The sequence below is a fragment of the Penicillium angulare genome, assembly GCF_028827245.1.
Source record: "Penicillium angulare strain IBT 27051 chromosome Unknown utg000004l_segment0_segment0, whole genome shotgun sequence".
Classification (NCBI taxonomy): Eukaryota; Fungi; Ascomycota; class Eurotiomycetes; order Eurotiales; family Aspergillaceae; genus Penicillium; species Penicillium angulare.
In genome coordinates, this window is record NW_026623163.1 from 470,409 (window position 1) to 489,684 (window position 19,276).

The 19,276-nt window shown below is 46.5% G+C and overlaps 5 protein-coding genes across 5 annotated transcripts; 4 read left to right on the plus strand and 1 right to left on the minus strand.

The window, feature by feature from the left end:
* Window positions 1–1,274: 1,274 nt before the first annotated feature.
* N7478_004109 (uncharacterized protein) lies at window positions 1,275–1,868 on the plus strand (the record flags this gene model as incomplete). Its single annotated transcript, XM_056920323.1, has 4 exons — window positions 1,275–1,307; window positions 1,343–1,408; window positions 1,463–1,631; window positions 1,678–1,868. The coding sequence occupies 4 exons, from the start codon at window positions 1,275–1,277 to the stop codon at window positions 1,866–1,868; spliced, it is 459 nt and encodes a 152-aa protein (XP_056778360.1).
* A 3,448-nt stretch (window positions 1,869–5,316) lies between these two features.
* Window positions 5,317–9,047, plus strand: N7478_004110 (uncharacterized protein; the record flags this gene model as incomplete). The annotated part of the gene is made up of 3 exons (XM_056920324.1): window positions 5,317–5,722; window positions 5,796–5,950; window positions 6,024–9,047. The coding sequence occupies 3 exons, from the start codon at window positions 5,317–5,319 to the stop codon at window positions 9,045–9,047; spliced, it is 3,585 nt and encodes a 1,194-aa protein (XP_056778361.1).
* Window positions 9,048–10,737: 1,690 nt separating this feature from the next.
* On the plus strand, window positions 10,738–11,694 carry N7478_004111 (class I SAM-dependent methyltransferase; the record flags this gene model as incomplete). Its single annotated transcript, XM_056920325.1, has 1 exon — window positions 10,738–11,694. The coding sequence occupies one exon, from the start codon at window positions 10,738–10,740 to the stop codon at window positions 11,692–11,694; it is 957 nt and encodes a 318-aa protein (XP_056778362.1).
* A 164-nt stretch (window positions 11,695–11,858) lies between these two features.
* Window positions 11,859–13,816, minus strand: N7478_004112 (uncharacterized protein; the record flags this gene model as incomplete). Its single annotated transcript, XM_056920326.1, has 5 exons — window positions 11,859–12,693; window positions 12,769–12,909; window positions 12,977–13,324; window positions 13,408–13,505; window positions 13,556–13,816. 5 exons carry the CDS (start codon window positions 13,814–13,816, stop codon window positions 11,859–11,861), a joined length of 1,683 nt encoding a protein of 560 aa, XP_056778363.1.
* Window positions 13,817–14,908: 1,092 nt separating this feature from the next.
* Window positions 14,909–19,233, plus strand: N7478_004113 (uncharacterized protein; the record flags this gene model as incomplete). The annotated part of the gene is made up of 8 exons (XM_056920327.1): window positions 14,909–14,951; window positions 15,014–15,199; window positions 15,264–16,425; window positions 16,482–17,572; window positions 17,644–17,750; window positions 17,813–18,091; window positions 18,149–18,347; window positions 18,407–19,233. 8 exons carry the CDS (start codon window positions 14,909–14,911, stop codon window positions 19,231–19,233), a joined length of 3,894 nt encoding a protein of 1,297 aa, XP_056778364.1.
* Window positions 19,234–19,276: the final 43 nt, after the last annotated feature.

A 19,276-nucleotide genomic window follows, 5' to 3' on the forward strand; every position in this document is an offset into this window, starting at 1 on the left:
CGTTCTTGCTACTAAATTGCAGCTGGCATGTCTCGATCTCATTGGTACAAAGACCCTGGTTTTTCTTTCGAAATTTTTTAACATTTTTGGCTTTTTTTCTTTTTTTCTTTTGGACTTTTTTGATTTTTTAGCTGAGGTTCGCTCATTGCAATACGAAAAAAATTTCTGCACTTCAATTCCACAGTTCCTATAGATGGAATGGGACATGAATAACGGCCTATCTTCTACATATAGTACTTATAAATCTATACTCAGACGTACACCTATATAGAATAAGCTATGTACAGTACTGACCTAGTTGAATCATGTAATGACTCGGAGGGGTGTGTTTGTTCATGCAGGAGCTTTGTCCTCTTCTTCTAGATGCGGTTTTTCTGTTATAAACGAATCGTCTCGCCACGAGAACTTGAAACACAATTTCTCGACATCGAAGTCAAAAAACCGATTTAGATTTATCCTAAAACACGATTCTGGAAATGATCCAGAGTTTACAATTCTTAAAAAATGGGACCTATAAATGCATGATCTAGATGTTTCCTTGGGTAATTGCATATGATATTCTCAGGAAATTCTAGTACTTTTCTCAACTTCCATTCTCGCCTTAGTGTTCACCCCTTGCCGCTTTTTGCACGTCTCTTATCTTCCCCTAATAAAAATTCCACCTACGCTGCTTTCCACACGACTAGTAGAAACAGCCAAAGCGAAAGTGGACAGCAAGCTTTTTTCGTTGTTATCTCGCCATGTACTTTAGAAGGATTTTGCAGACGACCCCCGCAAAATTGCTCCCTACATCAAATTTGGTCGAGGAAGAGCACACGCCCCACTATCAATCAGCCTTGCCATTTCTATCTAGTTCGGCTTCATGAATACTCCACAGCAGATACCAAATTGCAGCAAAAATAGGCTGGGGGAAAAGTTCGACAGTATGACTGGCACGGGATTTACACCAGTATGTGAAGATAATCTGATGATCTATTCAAGCCTTATCTCACTATGTCATAGGTGGTGATGGCTTCCACCTCGTTATGTGGCTATCAAAGTGAATGCAAACAACTATGAATCACAAGAGTCTGCAGAGAAGGAGTTGCGCATTACCGATTACATAACCAGCTCAGCTTCCCAACATATTATAGGCTGCAACTTTGTCACAACCTTATTAGATTCATTTTGTGTTACAAGCCCGAGCGGCTCTCATATTTGCATGGTCTTAAATCCGCTCTGTGAGCCACTGTGGATGTTGAAGCGTCGTTTCGAAGGAAATATCATTCCTCTCGATGTCTTTCCGAGCTTATGCTGGAGAGGCTACAGTATCTTCATACAGAATGCCACGTTATTCATACAGGTACTTAATGAGTTGACCCCTCTCTTATCATCAGGCATAGTTAACATTTGGAACTTGGGAGTTATGGTAAGTCCGATCACCCCAAATTGTAATCGCGAATATCACTAATAGCGCTGTTAGCTCTGGGACCTGTTCTATGGCCGCGGACCCTTCGACATACCCTCGGACTCACGTGCCTCTGAATATTCAGAGGAAGTCCATATGGGTCAGATTATCTCTCTGCTAGGACCACCTCCGCCAGATTTCCTCCATAAAGGAAACGAAACATCTCGATATTTCGATGCTCAAAGTACGCGATTTTTCCCTTTATTTAATACAGAAAACTAATTGCACAGGGCAATTCAAATTCCCCGAGCTTACTAGTGGCAAGGGCCTGGTCTTCATGGCTAAAGAAATCGATGAAGATAATGATACGCCGCAATTTGTTGATTTCATTTCAAGGATGCTGCGCTGGAAGCCAGAGGACCGTGAAACGGCAAAAGACTTATTTCTACATCTTTGGCTGCCGCAAACTTTAAAAGCCTAAGTTTCGTGCATACAGCCCAATTGATATCTGTTTTGCAAATATATACATTCCTCTAGTGTTTCAAAGGGTTAAAGGCGCGTCAAACGTTGACAAGAAATATCTGCGGCGAATATACTTCATCAACTTCCAACCGAGCTGCTTTACCAGGTTTGTGCTTATCTCGACAAAGCCTCCTTAATCAATCTATGTTTCCTACATAGCACAGCGTGTGCAGTTGTCACCACGGCACTTAATCGTTGTCTGAACTCTGAGAGAATTCCGCCACTTTACCGTGCTGTGCTACATCAGAGACTGAATGTTGCAGAATTATTGATCCTTCAACATCGTACGAGTGTGGACTCTGAGTACGGCGGAAAGTCGGCTCTCCTTCTGGCTATTGAGCTGAGGTACCCGCAAGCGGTGGTCTTGCTTCTTAAACACCAAGCGCAGGTTCGCTATTACTGCGATTTAAGAGGCCGCGGCCTTCTATTCCTTGCGACTGTTTATGGCGTTGTCGCTATAGTCAGACAATTACTTCAGCAGCCCGATATTGATGTCAATGATCGGTGCTGCAAAGGCATGACAGCAGTCATGTACCCTATTAAGCATCGGTAATATACGATTCTGCATTCTGCTGTTAGCAAGGAGGACTGCTTGTCTTTTCGAATCCTGGTCCAGGACCAGCGTGTGAACGTGAATTACCCCAATCTTGGAAGCGACACCCCTGTATTGTTGGTTACCCGAAATTCGGCGATCGTACTTTCACCAGACTCGTTGAAGGTATCATAATTATACAGTACCATAGAACTTTCTATAATATACACGAAGTATGTATATGGACATCAGGTGCCCCGCACTGAGCAAGAGGTATGACAATTCAAACCCCACGGGGCTAATAGGGCAAAGAATTCCATTCCACAACAAAGACAGCTGCCTATCTTATTCCTAGTAGTGCCTAAAAACCCAACGTTGTATTGTATCAGATAACTGTCTTAGGACACAGACCTCAGATCCCGCCAAGCTTTTAGTTTGTTTATCCCAACCAATCGCATCACGAAACGACCAGGAACAAGACCACGAGGTTCCTCCAGACGACCAAAATTCCACGCTAAAAAACAACTAAAACAACCAAAACGACCAAAGAAGGTAAACGGGGCTAAAGCAGCAAGACAAAATAGCAATAGAGACTGTGGGCCCCACTATGAAAGAGACCAGACCAAGCGGTGTCTCGGTTAGGGTGGATTGAATGGAAATGAAAATAGATTGTGCCCAGCTGCAACAAAACACAGCCTAACTAGAATGGGGGAACGTGGCGCCACAAGGTCTGGGGATTTGACCCTGCGTACTCCGTAGTGGAGGAGTATGTTTGTTAACAGATCAGACCCTGTGCAGTGCCCTGTTTCCCTTAAACCCCGAGTTCGGCTTGAATCCTTGACCATAAGCGAAATAGGAGAAGATTTTCATTTGCGATGATTACGGATACGCTCTAAGTCCTAGCTGACTACTCCCAATGTCAGCGTATACAGTACGGAATTTATCTTGCACAGCCACGGTTGCCTGCTCAGATACAGTTTAAGCGGGGAGAATTTGCGACCGCCAAGTACGAAAACGAAAATGCCAACAAGAACCTGGGCACCTGGGCACCTGGGCACCTGGGCATATTAAATCTGTACCGTAAACAAGAGGTTAGGAACAGGGCATTAGGGTAGAGTCGATATCAAAATTTCGTGCCAAGGGCCGCTTGTGACCAAGCGGACTCCAAGCGGGGAGGCGAAAGAGAAACAACAGGGCTCGGTGTGGCTGACGATGCGGATGGATGCGGTCTTAGTCCGCTTCTTCCGGCTGAGTGCCGAGCCTGAGGGGTACGTATGCTTTTTTGTGCTTTGTAAATGAGTTGGGACAGAAACCGGGTTTGCCATTAGTCGTTTGAGGGAAACTTGATTTAGGCAGACAGTAATTCGAAGGAATGAGTTGGGTTTGGGAATAGGCGGATCAGTTATCATGCATATCGAAATCTTGTTGATCTTAGATTTGCAGTTCTTATGGAGTTAGTTGCACAGGAATGGAGTCAATGGGGGTCAATGGGGTCCACGGGAACTGGTCACAGTATGGGAAATAGGCGGTGTGTGTATTTCCACCAATGGGGAATGAGGAAGTGATGTGCGTGGCCTGGCAGAACAAGGACCCATTGGGCGTCAAGGTTAGTAATGGATTTGATACATTGTGCATAAGGTGGTTAGTGGCAAAGAAAATGGCTGGGGGTAGAAAGGGGAATAATAGAGTATATAGATAAAGTATTCGATTTGATATTTCATATCTTCTGTAGACACTGTATATTGTATAATGATATTGAAACCGTACCAGATTTAGGATTTAGATCTGCTATATTTGGTGAGACAAGGACTCTCCACTGCTGATCCCAGTGGCCCGGGATGACGCAGGCGCCTAAAAGATTAATGATTTTACTTTCTAAATTTTAACTATTACACATTTCAATATTTTAATATTTCTTTCATAGTCAGCTTGGAGAACAGTTAAACTTCAATGGTTGCACGGGATAACAGACTGGGTTTTACTGTCCAACTTGGTCTCGTGAATAGAATAGAATAGATTATAGTATAGTAGAGGTACTAGGCTAGGGTAATAGGTAAAGTATACTATAGTATGTATCAAGATTCGAATTATTAAGGGGGCAAAGACGCGGTATATTGGGGGACATCTCCACTATGGCGTGTCCATACCAGTAGTCCCCTAACTGTCTGTCTCTGCCTTCTCCAGATGCGACCAAGACTACAGCTACAGAGACCCACGGGAATTGCTCGCCTCATCTATTCTAGTCGTGTCATGCTGGGATTCCCCTTTTATGATTTGATTTTTATTTTCTTACACATATTTCCTCTCTCTTAAAATAACCATCTTTCTCTCTCCACCAAGTTTAAGCTAGTTCCGGTGCACTAGTTGAGATTTATCCACTACAGGGGGAATTTCCTTCGTAACGTCATCCACATCCACATCCACATCCACACCCGCTTTGGCTATTGCGCTCTTGCCAACCTGCTTCCTCCCGAATCCTGGTTATTCTCAACTTTTTTTTTCTTATCTTTTTTTTGGGTTCTCTCGTTTCATCCTCCCTTACGCTCCCTCTCCCTCTTCCTCTAATCACTCTCAAACATACTGGCTTCTTACTCCATGGATTAATCTTTCCTAACCAACCCAACGCCAACTCTTACGGCCGATTCTCTCGTTTTGACCCGCTTCACCACGGACCTGACCGCTGCCGTGTTCTTTTGAAATTCCTCCACCTGAGGCCATTTGGTGTCCTCGGTCTAGTTCGAGATATTCTCGACATTCACCAGTTCATACACTACCAGTTTCTACCGTGGGCGAAGTAATTGATCGCTCGCCGACGTCATGGGTCGTTCACGTGGTGAGTTCATCGTCCCGCGACGGGCCGTTGAGAAGCACAAAAATGCATGGGGGAAATCAATTGAATGCTAATCAGTTATCCCTTGCGCCGAGCTTAGTTCGTTCCTTTATATCCAATTTAGGAGGCTCCCGAAATCACGATGACGCGAAAGAGTCTCGAAAGCTCGCCCGAAATGCCTCGCCTTCTCAAACCCCACCACGGTGGCAGACACCCTCACCGGATACCCCGTCGCCACCCTCAGAATTGTCGCCTGTAAATGGTTCCGCGACAAGGGGACAGGGAATTGGATCGAGACCTGCATCGACGATCTTTTCGCGCAACCCTCCGCTTATGACCCAGCCGGACGATACCCCACCAGAGCTATCGCCGATCTTTTCCTTCCTTAATATCCACACTAACAAAGTCTACCACGAAGGATACTTTTTGAAGCTCAATGATCAGGATGCTTGTACGTCTCAGGAAATATGATACCTTAATTGCCTTGAGGAGGGAATATAATGAACTAATATATTAATTGACAGATGGGCGACCGACAAATGATCGGCAATGGACAGAATGCTATGCGCAATTGGTGGGAACAGTTCTTTCTCTCTGGGATGCTACTGCGCTGGACGCAGCTGGAGGGCAAAATGTAACCCCGACCTTCATTAACGTGGCAGACGCATCAATCAAAATGGTAGGCGCATTGGAATACACCTCTATCTCTGCTGGTCAAAATCATTGAACAAACTAACTCGAACCGCCCCTAGATTGAAACCCTGCCGATCAAGAACGGGAGTGCACCGCCATTGAACAACGTCCTGAGCTTGTGCTCCGCTGGCAAGAACCGATATCTCCTTCATTTCAACTCTTTCCACTCGCTCTGCCAATGGACGGCCGCCGTTCGTCTTTCAATGTATGAACACACCTCTTTGTACGAAGCCTACACCGGTGCCCTCATCGCGGGCAAGGGTAAGTATTTGAACTCGATTTCAGCTATCCTAGCTCCGGCGAAGTTCCGACACGAAGACTGGGCGCGCGTGCGATTTGGGGCAGGAAGCCCATGGAGACGATGCTGGTTCGTGATCAACCCACCAGATGATAAGGAAATCGCTAGGGCTCGCAAGGCGATGAAGAAATCAGCGTACGATCGTCTGTCCATACCTATCACCGGTAATATCCAGTTCTTCGAGACTTCGAAGACCAGAAAAGTTACACCAATCGCGACGGTCAGCCACGTCTACTCAGCATATGCGATCTATCCCCAATCCAAGGCCCTCATGGATCAATCATCCCTTTTGAAAATGGAAGGCCGAATCACGATGCATGGACAAAATCAGAAGAAACCGACCTCGACCACTACGGAGGGTTTTGTTTTTGTCATGCCAGAACTGCACGCGGCGGTCACTGGATTAGAAGTCATGCTTCGATTCCTTTTCCCAACATTCGATACCTTTAATTTATACGGTCGCCCGACTCGTCTCGTGGCTGAGACTAATCACGTTAAAAGCATCATGTTCGCATTCCCACAGGATCGTCGTTTCGGGTATCTAGAATTAATGGACATCACCAATTTGCTCCAGACTCCTGGAAGTCAAGATTGGAGTGAAGCCGAGTGGAGGCGGCAGTTGAAGGAAGCGACACAAAAGAGGGTTTCAACGGGACGCAGCAGAACCAACAGTGTCAATAGCAGCCAACAGCGATATCGCTCTAGTGTCTCTATCAACAACGTTAACTCTCCCGCAATTGGGTCTCCACGCCGCCAGCTTCCTCCGCTACACAATCCGGAATTCAATCGATCTTCTGATGCGGTCGTTCGCGACATTCCTAAGAGTGAACCTCCCCCATACCATGCTCGTGGAATGTCGGACACGGGAATTACGCAGAACGGGCCTAGACCGGGCTATGCATCCCTCAATAACAGCTCACCTGACTCGTCCGCCCAAGATTTTGTGCAACGTGACAGACAGGCCGCTCTCGCGCGCCCCATCATGGAGAGTTCTGAGATTGAACACGGAGAGCAGCTTCCTCCACGCACGCCTCCTTCACCTGTCGCAAGCCCGCCAGCCTTTTCACACGGCCCTCGTGAGATGCCCACGAACCGTCCATACGCAACTACAGAACAGCGATTGGCCAACAACCGCATGTCCCACGCAACGCTTACTCAGATGACATCTGTTGGTGCGATGGCTGGAGCTGCAGCAGTCGCCTACCATGATCATTCATCCAATAGCAGCATTGATCGACAACCTCAAGCTTACAATGAGGCCTCTCAGATATCTAGCAATACACCTTCTGCGCAATTTATGAATACCAGAAGCTCACAGAGCTCACAGCCGGCTAGAGTTTCTAGTAACGAAGAGATACGTCTTGACATGGCTATGCGAGCTTCGCTAAATACAAACGACCGGCCTCCAACACCTAGCACTACCAGCACCCCGTCGCCTCAACGAAATCTTCCACTTGATTCAACAAGGTCAGTCAAGCGCAAACCGCTTCCTCAAAGACAAATATTTGGATACGAAGACCCAAATGGAGGTGAGCCGAGTCTGGAGGATCTTCGCCACACCTTGGATGAGGATGCACTCAACCGAATCGCGCCTCATTTACCATCTCCTGTGTCTCGTACCGGAAACGAAGACGAAAGTGTTTACGACGATGCAGCCTCTACAGTCTCCCCTGATTATGCAAGCACTCGAGAGTCGCTTTACAGCAAGGCGTCTCAAAAGTCTACCAAACGAATGGGTGTAAAGAAGACCGTGGGAGAACCCACCAGAAACGACCTTGTCATCGGAGACGCTCGTTATTCTACCGCCGAATCTAAAGAGCATAACCCCGACATTCCGAACGTCGATTTTGGACCAACAATGACTTACATGCCAACTACCGGACGCCCAACCACAGCTGAAGCCTTGCGGCAAGCATCTCACCAACGGAGTGACTCAGAAGCGGAGCGATACAGACTTTCTGTCCCAACAGGTGCCATGGATAATGGACACCATCGGGCAACCGGCCAGGAGGATCAGAGACGGAGTATGTTATGGCAGCCAGGAATGGCTTCCAACCGTCCTACCACCCCTGGAGGAGGTTTGACCCCGGAACAGTATGTCCAGCAACGCGCAGCACCTAGTCCTCCAATGCATATGCACCACCGATCATCATCTAACAACACTCCACCACCACAGCGTCCCATCTCTGGAGACTGGGCACACCATGCCCGTTCTGGCTCCCGCATGAACAACCACCCAGATCCCAACTACCGCCCTTCCTCACGCGGTACCAGCCCGATGTTGAATTACGACGTTTCAAATCATCTCTCTGCTCGTGAACAAGAACATGTTGCACGAATGACCAACTCCACTTTCTTCAATATGTCTCAAGATACCCGTAGACCTCAAGTTCCCGTCCAACCAGGGGGTCTTGTATCCACCATTGATGCTCGCGAGCGAGAGAAGCGTGAGATGAGAGAGGGAATGTCAAACAATATGGTTCAACATGCAATTGCTCGGCGCCAGCACCATATGATGAACCAACAACACAATGATCCTCGATATGCTCCAGGCCCGGTCTATCCACCCCAAGCCCCATTCCGCCAGGAGGCCATGTACAACATGCCCGGCGCAAACCGTACATGGGATGCAGTCCATCAAATGAACCGCCCCGATGAGACCCGTCGTTCGTCCTGGTATGGCCAGCTTGCCCAAGCACCTCAAACCCCACCAAACTACCAACAAAGCCAAACCTATGCCCACCAACACGGCCAATACCCTGGCAACGTCAACATGCATTACTAGCATAATCATGCTATATTCCTTTTCATTTTGCTTTGCTTTGCTTTTGCTTTTCACCCCCACCCCTCACTCTCTGATCGCTCTCATCTGATCATCTCCTTATGTCTCTCCCAACTTGCACGTTCGCATAAATACCGTTTAGAGCCTAGACTGACTCTTGGTTTATGACGATCCTTCTACATTTGCCTTGGTTCCGTTCTTTTTTCTTCCTTTTCCCTACCTCTCTTTGAAACACTCATTGTTCGTCACATTTGCATTGCGCATTAAACTGGAGTTGCTAATGGTCCGGCGCAATGGGTCTTTTTTTTCCAATTTATGTATTCGGTTTACTTCCAATCACTTCCTCTAGGTCTGAATAGCCTTTTCCTTTTCCCTTTCTGTATTTAGACAAATCACGCCCTATCAAAATGCACAGATGGCATAAGTCTCATCAACATAACCATCAACGAATATTGCCTTAGACTTCCAAGTGAACTAGTATACTCGCTCTCCGAACCCTATACGATGAATTTTAAGTTGCCCACTAGCAAATCTCCGTATTGTAACGGATTCTATTTTCCATGGTAATATTATAAAGCGGTCCAAAAAGCACGATACTCTGTATTTAAGATGTGATCAAATATTCTAGCAATTAAGACCTCTTCTCCTTCGGACTACCCTACCGGTCTCTATCTTAGTATTCCTACTATCCGCTAGAGGACGATCCTACTTCACAGACAAGACATCTCCTATGACAAGATGTTCGGTGTGGGTGTCTTTACTCACTACAATATGTAGGTACAGCATGAAACATTTATATGCCATGGCCAAACACCTTGTGTAACATAGGCCACGCGTGATGGTGTGGGAGGCATATATAACCCCAGGGCATTCAAGTTCGATTCGAGAAGTTACTTGAGAAGTGAAATGTGTGTGTTGATGGGGATGGCCGATATATGCAGATGGAGCTAACTCAGAGCTGGTTCTCTTAGCGCTTCAAAGAGTCCTCCGAGTCTTAATGTATGGGTTTTTAGGTTAGTATTTTGTATTATGTGCTGAGTGTCATCCCAAAACAGGACTTCGTTGAGATTCTGATAACTTGGACATGGTTTTGCTGGTTTTGAGAAACTTAGGCTTTCCGACTTTCGCTGATCACACCGGGAGTATAAGGCAGTAAAATAAATATCTTGTAGCCTGGAAATACTTCGAAATGTCTCAAGGCCACTGCGTGACGTACTTTGATTCCCCCCTGGCTACATGACAGCGTTGGCATCCTTTGCCTAAGCTTGCCTAATAGGCCATATTGAAAATAGTGGATCAAAGTGACTTCATTCGTTGATGTACCTCCATGGGTCCATTGTTCAAGGGAAGATGAACAACTATGAAGAGAGTTCGCGTCAGATCAAATCCATGCTTCAATCCCGAAATCCTTGCTTCAATCCCGAAACCGGGATTCGGGGTAATCGACTCTCGCAGTCTTACCTTGAAATAGGTTTAGCGTAGTGGATCACACTTTTCCAATTGGCCATTACTCACTCCATCTTACCCATTTCGTTCACTCCGAAGCTTGTCTCCGCCATACTGATGGACTATACCACTGCCCTGCGTGAGGTACATAAAGAGTAGCTTTCCACTCAACATTCTACTTCTCAAGAACACAGCATTTCAATCCTCATTACATCAATTTTGGCTCTCAGCCTTACTCAAAAAAGTAATGTCTTCTAAAACCACCAACAACACTGCCCATGTGCAGGAGAAAACCTTCAGCGCCTACAATGAAGCCCAGGGTGAAAACTACTCCAAATTCCGCCCGGAGTACCATCCAAATGTATACGAAAACATAGTCAATCACCACACCTCCACCGGAGGAACCTTCGATACCCTCATAGATATAGGCTGCGGTCCCGGAACAGCCACCCACGCCTTAGCTCCAAAGTTCACTCAAGTTTTTGGTCTCGACCCATCCCCGGGTATGATATCTGTTGCCCGTGCACAGAGCGCGAACAAACCAACAAGCAACGTTCGTTTCGAAGTCTCCACCGCCGAGGACCTAGGGAGAAACCTCTCACCTCCCATCGAAGAAAACAGCGTAGACCTAATCATCTCCGCAAACGCGGTCCACTGGTTCGACATGCCACGCTTCTGGGCAACTGCCGCCCGTGTCCTGAAGCCAAAAGGCACAGTTGCACTCTGGTCACCCGGAAGACCACTCATGAGCAGCTCAACGCCAAATGCGTCCAAAATCGAAGCAGCGATTGAAGAGTGGGAAACGGAGTATCTTGCTCCGTTCCTTGAGCCTGGCAATATTATCGTTCGGAATGCTTATGTTGATCTGGTACTTCCGTGGATGGCAGATGAGCCTGTCACTGCTTTTGAGGAGGGGAGCTTCATTCGAAAGGACTGGGGTGTGGATGAGGATTTCTTTGCTGTCAGGCCTGTTGTTGGGATGGAGCAGCTTGAGAAAATGATTGCGGTTGGGAGTCCTGTGACGAGATGGCGGGAGGCGAACCCAGATGCTGTGGGGACTGAGAAGGATGCTGTGAGAGTTATTAGGAGGCGTATCGAGGAGCTACTTCATGAGGCTGGAGTGGAGAAGGGGAAGGAGGTTCTTAAGGGTTCGCCGAGGGGAGTGCTGTTGATGATTAAGAAGTGTGATGTACTGTTGGGTTAAGCGATCGTATTCTACTCTAATGGTGACTGAGGATGATTAAATAGTTCGTTTGGATCTGTGCCTGCTATGAACAATTTATGATATGCTAATCTCATCCAACTTTCCCTTTCCCAAACTTTTGCACTATTTTTTCCTTGCGGATGATAGAACTCATACACATTATATCAAGCTCTTGACGAAATAGCCGGAAGTTCTGATCCAGTCGCCGCAGCCTGATCCTGCAATTCGATTTCATTCAAAGATACCTGGTCCTCTTCATGCCACCCCTCCCTCTCATCCTTAACCATTCTCACGAAACAAATATCCAAAACCAACGCAAGAGCACTAACCGCCACACCAAAGAACAAAGCCCCTCTAATGCCCATAATCCGACTCTGAAAATGATTCGCAACCTGCACCTCAATAGTCGATGCAAAGCCCAAGCCCAAACTATTTCCATACAAATTCAGCGTCCCAATAATAGATCCCGCAACACCTTGCTGGCGTCTTCGAACGGAATTACTCGCAATAATCTGCCCGGCCGTGTATACGAAATCAGGACAAAACGAGAAAAGAACAACCGAGGGAAATACCTGTGCCCAGTAAGTTTGTTTTACCGGCAGAGTGGCCATTAGTAGGTTCGAGACTAGAATTGCCACGGTGCCTAGGGCAAGTATCCACTGCGCTGCTAGTCTGGGGATTAGCCATGCTGCAAGGGATGCCGCGGCAGTGGCACAGACGACGAAGGGACTCCAGCCAACTGCGAAATGGAGAGTAGACCAGTGCCAGATTTCTTGGAGCCAGAGTACTTGGTACCAGATCAAAGTTCCGACAGCCATGAAGTTGAGTAGAATGACTAGGAGGAGAATCTGAAACCCTGGAGCCTTGAAAGCATCTAGTGGCATGATTGGTTCAGATGCCATGTGTTTCTCCCAGAAGATGAAGGCAACAAAAAGAACGACTGAAATTATCAATAAGACAATTTCATATGGACTGGACCAGCCAGCACTTGGCGCTTGACTAAGATCATGAGGTCAGCAAAACATAACTACATGTTCAGAGAAGAGGAAAAAGGTAAGTCGGGCTATTACTTACTTCCACACAAAGCTAAAGAGCATCAACGCACTCGTGCCTAATGCCGATCCAGTCCAATCAATCTTTCCATTTTTGTCCACGGGCGATTCGGAAGGTGCAAGTGCCCAAAGAGGTATGAAAGTTACAACACCGAGAAGAGAGCTAGAAACCGTCAGCCAAGTTCCTCCAACTACCGAACCATTTCTGAAGAAGGGAAGTCTCAACCCACATAAACAAAAAAAACCACTTAAACTCAGTATGCACTATAAATGCACCCAGAAACAAAGCTCCACAGTAGCCACCAATAGGCGCCGAAGCAGCGAACAACCCCAGACTGAGGTTCCGCATACGACCCGGTGGATTTGTCGCTGATATCATCGCCACAGCGTTAGGCATGATGATTGCACCACCAACGCCAGCAAGGGCTCTCATTGTAATGAAAGCGAAGAAATTGTTGCAAAATGCTCCAATCAAAGTACAAATACTGAGCCATGCCCCTCCAATCAAAAGTAGCTGTTTGTGGCCGACAACATCGCCGACTCGACCGCTTATCATGACGAATGAACCTTGGGTAAGACTTGAATGGTCAGCGTATTCTCTGGTTTAGAGACGGATATATCTAGCTAATGGATAGTATATTTGTGATATTCTGATACTCACGCGTAACTAGCTGCCATCCACGAGGAATAAGAATCGTTCACGCCCATCGCACGACTGAGTCTGCTTCCACCAGCGACTCCAGCAAAGTTCACGATCATCTAAAGCGGTTAGTTTATCTTATATATTGCTCACATGTGTATTGAATTACCTGCACAAGGTTTGCAAGAAGAAGCAAAGAGGTAACAGTCAACCTCCGAAACTGAGTTGTTCCATATGAAGGCACTTGTTCAAAGGCATTCTGACTTGCTGCTGGGTCATCTGGCACAGTCTGAATACGTTCATCAGAGGGGCCATAGTCTATGGGCCGCAGTGATGGCTGCAACTTCTTGCTTGAAGAAGGAAATATAGCATTATGAGCTGATGATGTCTCAGCAGGCACGATATGTTGATGTAATGCCGGGCCCTCCATAATGAATCATAAATATCGAATTCTAGAGAATTTCGAAACAGGATAAGAGGATAAGCAAAATAGGTATGGAGATGAGTGAAGATGAGTTTTCATGAAAAGCTTAATAATTCATCATTTTCAACTACAGAGTTTCATCTGACGGACCCTTGCCCACGGGGGAAATTTAGGCTGCGGTGACTGACAATCGAGCGGGGTCCTGTCAGGTCAATTATTAATAAATGATGCAGAGTATACCCACATTCTGCGCGGGAGTGGCATTGACCATCCAAATATAGCTGCTCAGTGGAGCGTGTGAGTCACCGGATTGCCGAATTACCTACGTCGATACGCATAGCGAAAGCAGGCATGATCGTCTTATATCCAGGATTCTGTATCTACTTTTATGCAGCATGAAGACCGTTGTCTTGACATCTCTATAAATCGATCTCATAATATCGATTAAATTGGTTAATTGGATAGAAGGATGTCAAAAGTATGCGTCATGTTGGTGATGGATTGTGAGCAATAGCCGAAGATCAACCGGGGGAGTCTTTGGTGTCTAGCAATGAAGAGAAATCCCTTCTAGAAAATCAGATTTGGACAGTATACTTGAGAAGGCTGAGTTATCGTTTTATTCTGACTTCAAATTCCTTATCGTTGGATATCGAATGGTCTCTATGAGACTAAATAGTCATCTTATCAACCATTAGAACTTTCGGCCTTCATGCCGAGCCCGCGACTCTGATTGCACGTAAACGATCCAGTGGTGGAGCTCCACCGCGTCGTCATCGGAAGCTCTTCCCGTTAAATTTGAAAGCACCGCTGGAGCTCCTCCAGGGAGACTTAGGTTATGGTTATTTGGATAAGATAGGACCAATCTAACCCCTAACCCCTCCTCTCTTTGTTCCCCACTCAACCTAATCGGGGCCAAATCGGCCTAGATCCGAAGCCCGCCCAGTTCCCCGCACGCCGGCTTTGGAGATAACAATGATGACATGAGTAATAAATACTCCTTGTCCGGGCTAAATGGATTCAAGAAAGTACGATTTTGAAATCAATACAAATTGATGCAAATACCAGGTCTGTGTTGTTGGCCTAGTATATGCCGTTGCGATGTCTCCCGCTTACTTACAACGACCGCTGCGAATCTCAATTGGTGAGTATGATATTTGAAATCTAATTTCACGCTTACTGCTTTATTAACCTTTATTATTATAGACAGAGGCGGAACGTTCACAGACTGTGTTTGTAAAGTCTCAGATCAAGATGATATTGTAGTCAAAATTCTCTCGGTGGATAATAAGAACTATCCTGATGCCCCAACCGAGGCCGTTCGGCGAGTTTTGGAGAAATATTACGCCCAATCCATCCCAAGAGGTACTCAGTTAGATCTTAAAGATGTCGGTAAGGATAAAACTTCCACTTTCCAGTAATGAGTGCGGACACATTTACTAAGCCTCTACTGCAGAATGGATTCGAATGGGTACAACAGTTGCAACCAATGCACTTTTAGAACGCAAGGGTGAACGCACAGCATTTCTAGTCACAGCAGGCTTCAAGGATATTTTACAGATTGGAAATCAGTCCAGGCCTTATATGTTCGATTTAGCTATCCGACGACCTCAGCCGCTATACTCCGATGTGTTCGAAGTTGACGAGCGAGTTGTCCTTGAACGATGCAGTGACTCAAAGCTTCGTCATCTGGATATGCAGCATCCAAAGTCACTTGAAACTGTTGTCGGCACTTCTGGGGAAGAATTTCGCATAGTAAAAAGGCTTGATGTGGACAGCACCCGCGCATACTTACAGAAAATCTATGCGGAAGGTTTCCGATCTATAGCGGTTTCTCTTATGCACTCCTATCTCTTCCCAGATCACGAACTCAAGATTCAAGAACTAGCAAAAAAGATCGGCTTTCAACATGTTTCGGTTTCTCATCGTGTTTCTCAACGTCCTAAAATTGTGCCCAGGGGAAACTCAACCGTCATCGATTGCTATCTCACCCCAACTATTGAAAAATACCTCTCCCAATTCAGCGCAAGCTTCCCCAACTTTGATGATGGCCACACAAAACTTGAGTTTATGCAGTCAGATGGTGCTCTTGTGCCTGCTTCAAAATTATCAGGGCTACATGCTATACTCTCTGGCCCTGCCGGAGGTGTCGTTGGCTACGCACGTACATCATATGATTCGAAGTCAAAAATTCCCATCATTGGCTTCGACATGGGAGGAACCAGTACAGATGTCAGCCGATATGATGGCCAATTTGACCATATTTTTGAGACCACCACGGCCGGAATCCCCATTCAGGCACCTCAGCTGAATGTAAATACCATCGCTGCTGGAGGTGGAAGTATTCTAGCATGGAAGGATGGACTAATGGCTGTGGGACCTGAAAGTGCTTCCTCGCATCCCGGTCCAGCTTGCTATAGAAAGGGGGGGCCTTTGACAGTTACAGACGCCAATCTTGCATTGGGAAGATTAATTCCAGAGCATTTTCCTTCTGTGTTTGGACCCAATGAAGACGAGCCTTTGGATCGAGAAATTGTGCTCTCCAAATTCCAGGAACTGACAGATATCATCAACCGCGATACCAATAAATCGCTCACATGGGCTGAGGTAGCAGATGGGTAAGTGTATATCTCTTGTTTCGTGTTATATCTATCCTAAGCTAATGAATTTTCAGCTTCTTGCAAGTCGCAAATTCAGCCATGTGTGGCCCAATCCGTCAGTTAACCGAAGGACGAGGTCATGATGCCGCGAAACATCATCTGGCTTCATTTGGTGGTGCCGGAGGTCAACACGCATGTGCAATCGCTGAGGCACTCGGTATTCGACGTGTCATTATTCATAAACACTCTTCTATTCTGTCTGCATATGGCATTGGCTTGGCGGATGTTGTTCATGACGAAGAAAGACCGTACGCAAAGGCATTTGACGATTCAACCAAGGACCAAATAGTCGCAGATCTTGAGAATCTGTTAACTATCGCTCAAAATGATCCTTCTATGACCCACTTCTCCCGTATTGAGGGACATCGATATTTGTTCATGCGATATGACGGCAGTGAAACAGCTATGCCCATTTCAGTCACGGAAGAGTGTGATGCCAGAGAAAGCTTCATCGATGCTCACCATCAACAATTCGGCTTCACCCCAGTAAATCGCCAGATTCTCGTAGATAACATTCGTGTGCGGGCTATCGGACATAGCAATTTTAGTGAAGATGCGCCTCTTGATCTGCAGGCCCTCCGGAATACCAACCAGAAGTTTGCAACTCCAAAGGCAGACTCGACAAATTCCGTCTACTTCAAGTCACTTGGGTGGACAGATACTCCTGTATACTTGCTCGGTTCTCTACTAGAGGGTAGTACCGTTCAAGGTCCAGCTTTTGTGGTTGACAGTACACAAACAATTATTGTTAGCCCTCATTGCTCTGCAACTGCTACCAAGGATCTTTTACTACTAGACGTCAGCTTTGAGAAAAAGCTCGTCAGCGCTTCTGCCATTGATCCTGTTCAACTGTCTGTCTTCCGTCATCGTTTCTACGGCGTAGCCGAGCAAATGGGACGTGTTCTACAAAAGGTCAGTGTCAGTGCGAACATCAAGGAGCGATTGGATTTCAGCTGTGCGATATTCTCACCTGATGGATCTCTGGTCGCAAATGCTCCTCATGTACCAGCTATGATTGGTAGTATGGGATTTGCAGTAAAATCGCAAATCAAACAGTGGGCAGGAAAGTTGAGAGATGGTGATGTACTGCTTTCAAATTCACCTGGTAAGCTGAATAACTCTCTAGCGGCCGTTTGTAAAGAGAATTTGCGAATGGTGCTAATTTATTTTCAATAGAGTATGGAGGCGTTCACCTTCCAGATTTGACCACGATAACACCAGTCTTTGATTCCGAAGGAAAAGAGATTATCTTCTGGACAGCCTCTCGTGGCCACCATGCTGATGTCGGTTTTTCTTCTTCTTTTTCTCCTTTCATTGAACATGAAATACTGACTTGATGCTCAAGGTCGGTGGAATTCTTCCAGGTTCCATGCCTCCACACTCTAAGCGTCTGCGAGAAGAAGGTGCAGTGTTTGATACATTCCTTCTTGTCCGCGATGGCGAATTCGCAGAGTGCGAACTCAAACGTATACTGTGTGACGAGCCTGCGAAGTTTCCAGGATGCAGTGGCTCCAGATGTTTCCAGGACAACGTGACGGATATCAAAGCTCAAGTCGCAGCTAATAATTGCGGTATCCGTCTTGTTCGACAATTGATCAAGGAATACACCATGGACGTGGTGCAGGTAAGAATGTCTACTTTCTTGTTATGTCGTGCTAAAGATGATATTGACAAATACCAGATGTATATGGGAGCCATTCAAGACTCGGCAGAACTTGCAGTTCGCAACCTGTTCAAGAAACTTGTCAAGAAATTCGCATCCAACAAGATCTCAGCCGTTGATTACATGGATGATGGGACCCCAATCCACTTACAGGTGACAATCAGCGACGATGGGTCTGCCACATTTGATTTCCAAGGCACAGGCCCGGAAGTATATGGTGGGTTTTCAAGATCCGAGCAAAGATTCCAGAACGGAAGCTAATTAATGTTCTCACAGGAAACTGGAATGCCCCTGTCGCCATCAGCAACGCATCCGTGATCTTCGCTCTGCGCTGTATGGTAGACTCCGATATTCCGCTTAACCAAGGCTGTATGAAGCCTATCACCATGGTAATCCCAGACAAGACACTTCTCAAACCAAGCATAGAAGCTGCTGTATGCGCAGGAAATGTTTTGACTTCCCAAAGGATTGTTGATGTTATCTTCAAGGCCTTCCACGTCTGTGCAGCTAGCCAGGGGTGCATGAATAACTTCACATTTGGCATAGATGGCGAGAATGGCTTCGGATACTATGAGACCATTGCCGGTGGTAGCGGTGCCGGACCTGGTTGGAATGGTACCAGCGGCGTTCATACAAATATGACAAACACGCGCATTACGGATCCCGAGTCCCTTGAGCAACGGTATCCTGTCATCCTGCGGCAGTTCTCCTTCAGAGAGGGAAGCGGTGGGTTGGGTGCTTGGTGCGGTGGCGAGGGTGTCGTGAGAGATGTGGAGTTTCGAATTGCTATGTCTGCTTCTATCTTGTCTGAAAGACGAAGCCTGGCGCCTTATGGGATGGATGGCGGAGAAGACGCATCACGAGGTCGGAATACTTGGATCAGTAGCGCCATTGGATTGACATGCTCTATTGGAGGGAAGGGCTCAGTTAACGTAGAGCCAGGGGATCGAGTAGTCATTGAAACTCCCGGAGGTGGTGGCTATGGCAAGAAAGAGTACAAAGATCAAAATATTGGAGATATGTCTCAAACAAGATCTTCAAGCTTTGTCCCTGTTGCGAATGGCAGTGTGGCAGAAGATCGCGCTCTGGGGGAGCAACAATGAACATTGAGACTTTGAAGATTTATTCATTCATGTCTACGCCTCA